The sequence below is a fragment of the Embiotoca jacksoni genome, unplaced genomic scaffold (assembly GCF_022577435.1).
Source record: "Embiotoca jacksoni isolate LCO1_2020_lvr unplaced genomic scaffold, fEmbJac1.0.p SCAF_14, whole genome shotgun sequence".
In the NCBI taxonomy this organism is placed as follows: domain Eukaryota; kingdom Metazoa; phylum Chordata; class Actinopteri; family Embiotocidae; genus Embiotoca; species Embiotoca jacksoni.
The window spans coordinates 12621701-12625636 of record NW_027185274.1 but is presented as its reverse complement, the minus strand read 5'-3'; the positions used below and the strand labels follow the sequence as shown (position 1 = coordinate 12625636).

The window sequence follows — 3936 nt, the reverse complement described above, 5'->3', positions numbered from 1 at the left end:
AAACAAAAATGGTGGTTGCAGTAACGACTGTAAACACACCGGAGCTTTTTGCGTGCTTTTCCCGTGGCTTTTCCTTTTTTTTTGTCGTTATTTCCTTTGTTGGTATTGCAGATTACATGTTTTGCAAAGTTACCGTTTAACTAATGAAGTGTGTAAAATCGCCAAGTTCTGAACGGAGAGAAAAAAACGAAGCATGGAAAATAACCGGAAGTGTCCGCCTCTCGTTTGAAACCAAACATCCGCTTCAGTACCGCATGCGTTTATGACGCTTTATCGTCGTTCCAGCTGAGCATAGCTAAGGACAACATGAAAAATAAACAATTTAATGTTCAACTGAACGACGGGCGGTGTGCTGTTTCTCCGGACGAAGGGGAACTGGTCTGAACAAGATGTAACGTCGGAGGAATTCACCCTGAACAAAGTCACGGGAGATGGACTGTAACCTGGATACAACCTGAGGGGTAAAACATCTGTGAGTTAAAGACATATTACCATGGGTTTGGTGAACTTTGTAATCTCCACTGTTGGAAAATGCCTGGACGCCGTCTGCATACTGCTGGACCTGAATTTCCTCGTGGTCCACACCGTGGTGCAGACCCTCCTGGCGGTGGTCACCTTTATCAACAGCCTGCCCACCCTCCTCCTCAACTTGGTGCTGGAGCTGGGAAACTGCATGCTGTTTTGCGTGATGTCCATGGCAGAGGCAACGTCAAACCTGGCCCACGGCATAGTCACCATGCTGGGCAGCTTGGTGCTGGCTCTGGAGGGGCTGCTGGAGAGCCTGAAGATGGTGGGCTACCTGTCCATGCACGTCCTGCTTCGGGGGAAGGAGCACCTGTGTCGAGGTCTGCTGTCGGTGCTGGAGGGCTGCGGCATCGCCGTCAGCCTGGTGGTCTATTTCACCAACACCGTGGTAAACTTTGCACTCATTGCCACCCACAACATCTACCTGGCAGTGGTCAGTGTGTGGCAGACAGTCTCCAGCCCGCTGCAGAAGGTGCTGGAGCTCACGCTGACCTCCTTCACCTTTCTGTACAGCAGCCTGGTCGGAACATCGGCTTTCCTGTGGTCACCCTGTAAACTGGTTTTGGACTTCCTAGTTTCGCTGGTGCACATGTTCATCAGCATCTTCATACTGAACATCTACGGCCTCCTGCTCACCGTCACCATCGCCCTGACGACCACCGCCTACCTGAACCCGGGACTGACCCGACAGGCAGCCGCGCGATTCGTGGGTTACATGACCTCTTTTCCTGCGCTGCACAGACTGTATCTGTCTCTCCATCGCCTCGCTGCAGCCTTGTGGAGCACGCCGCATTTTGTGCGCAGCAGCATGCAGCTGCTGCAAAGGATACTACATCGCCTCTACCTGCTGGAGAGAGGACTATGGCAGCAGCTGTCTCACCACAGCAGCCAGCTGGGCCTGGCGCTGCGGACACAGCTCCACGGGGACGACAACAACCGAGTGCGAGGCGACGGCGACCCCGGACAGGAGAGACGGGACCCGCCAGATGGGAGTGCAGGGGATGGAGCCCCCCAGGAGCTGCTGGATCTAGTTTTGCCCTCATCAAGCACAGACAGGCCGCTGCAGAAGCAGCAGTCTTCAGGTAAAGACGGTAAACCTCTGCCTGCCGAGAATCTACTGACTCTGCTGAAGGAGCAGGAGGACAGGAAGAAGTGTGTGATCTGCCAGGATTGTACCAAGACGGTGGTGCTGCTGCCCTGCAGACACCTCTGCCTGTGTAAAGACTGTACGAACATCCTTCTGAGGCAGCCCATCTACCAACAGAACTGCCCGCTCTGTCGGCATATGATCCTCAGCACCATGGACGTGTATCTATGAGGGACCAATGAAAGTGGATGGAGGGGTCGCACCTCAAGGAGCCTCACAGCCTAGCCTTTGAGTATCTACAGTACTGAAATGATATATTGCTTCTATATTCACTTTGGTCAAGTTAAGGAATAAGTCTGGTGATATTTTATATTTAACCTGTTGTCAGCATAATCCCACGAGAAAAATAACAACAGTCCTCTTCCCTTTCTTCAGCCTCAAACCTTTTCGTTCCCACAGAAGTGGCAAGTGTTTAAAAACCACTCATAAATACATTGTTTTATTTTTTAAGAGTATTTTCTTAAAACAACTGTGCTGTGGCGTTATTAACACATGCTACTGAAACAGGCATTCGTAGTGGAAACTTCAGTACTCGGATCACACACTTGTTCATAATCCCATTTTATTATTGGACCTGGATTTATTTGGATTTAGGAAATTTACTGACACTAAAAAAATAAGAGAATGTGACCAGACTGATCCTATAAAATTTGGTTTCCGAAGTGTGCAGTGGAGAGATACTACAGAAAACACATGCCGTGTCCCAGTTCCATACTCTATACAGTACCTAATATATACTAATCGCCATAGTACACTGTTATACTATGGGTATAGTATTTAGTAAACAAAAACAATCAACACACTTAACTGTTTTATACAAACATGAAATGACACGAACTGCAGCACTAAAAACGCCAAATACATTTTGAGAATCACTTGGATGTTTTTCCAAAAAAGTATCTGAACCATTTCACCACCAACCACACGTAGGTTTTATTTTCTTCCAGCATTAAGCACTTAATGCGTTTCATTTTTTTCATGACATTGTGGGATAACAGTGTCGATCAGGAGTACATCTGTGCTTCTTTTGTCTGCATACTGACAGTTTTGAGTGTACTTTATTGTTTGCTTTTCGGCAAATCCTGCACAGCATGAATCTGTGGTATGGATTTGGGGCATGGCTACAGTCTTCTGTTTTGTATAAATATTCGAGTGTTGTCAGGCTGAGCCTCAGGTGTTTGTCGGCACGGTAGTCTGTCGCCCCGATGCTGAAGTGTTTACCACCGCTCATGTCTTAAAATGCTTCCAGTGGGCCACCGCTGTGCTTTACTGCGCAGGTGTCCAAGTGATTCCTCACATGCTGTAGGTGTGAACGCGGTTTATGTGTAACAGTGGATTCTGAGCGACAACAGCTTTAACTACTTGCGATGATGACCACAGATGATGACCACTTTAGTTTGTGCTGCATTTTCTCTTCACACAGAGATGAGTAAAAAGGTTTTCTGTATTCTAGGAAGTTGATTTTTTTTTATTTTCCAGTCAGGCTTGTAAATACAGATTTGTTCCATTTATTCCTTCTTTTGATATGACTTTTCCCAGTCTTCCACACGAAGTGAATTACTGTCACCGTCAACAAGTAATCCATAAATGGTTTTGTCTTTCTTTTGACATTGTAATAAAACAGATTAATGCTGTATAACAGGACGATAAACTAATACGGATTTACAGTTTGGGTTGCTTTTGGTTTTTCATTTGTTTATGTCTAAGCTGCACTGTTGAAATTGATCGGTGTTTAAAGTTTACAGGACGCTGTGGCACCACTCATTGTATTATTATTGATGGTGGGTGGTGTGGAGTCCGATTTGTGGAGAGCAGTAAGTGCCATCTGTCATACGGATGCTTTTGAAAAGCTTTTTCTTTTCTTTCAATGATTTTGTACGATTTGAAGAAATTTGATTTGTGTATAATTTTTGTGGTTTGCTAATATTCTTCTGTTCCTCCCACATTACAGATATGTTTAATGAAAGTGGTCTGAAGGTCAGATTTTGATGAGGTTGTAAATTATGTCTACAGACTATGTAACGCTCGACTACCCCTCTCAGGTATTTCTAAAATGCCAATGGAATTCCTAACTAAAGAGCTGAAAACAGCTCACATGACCATAATCTGTTGCTACCTGCAGTATGTATGACCTGTGTAAACAGTGTGGGACAATGTGATTTGAAGACATGAATGTAACTTGCGTTTTTTTTTTTTAAACGCAACATCTGCCACATAACTGGCCAATCTTCTGTTGGTAATAAAACAGCAATCAGTGAAACTGG

The 3936-nt window shown here is 45.5% G+C and overlaps 1 protein-coding gene across 1 annotated transcript; it reads left to right on the top strand.

Moving 5' to 3' along the window:
• Positions 1–3936, top strand: rnf26 (ring finger protein 26). The gene has a single exon (XM_069148034.1). The coding sequence runs from the start codon at positions 494–496 to the stop codon at positions 1841–1843; it is 1350 nt and encodes a 449-aa protein (XP_069004135.1). The 5' UTR covers positions 1–493; the 3' UTR covers positions 1844–3936.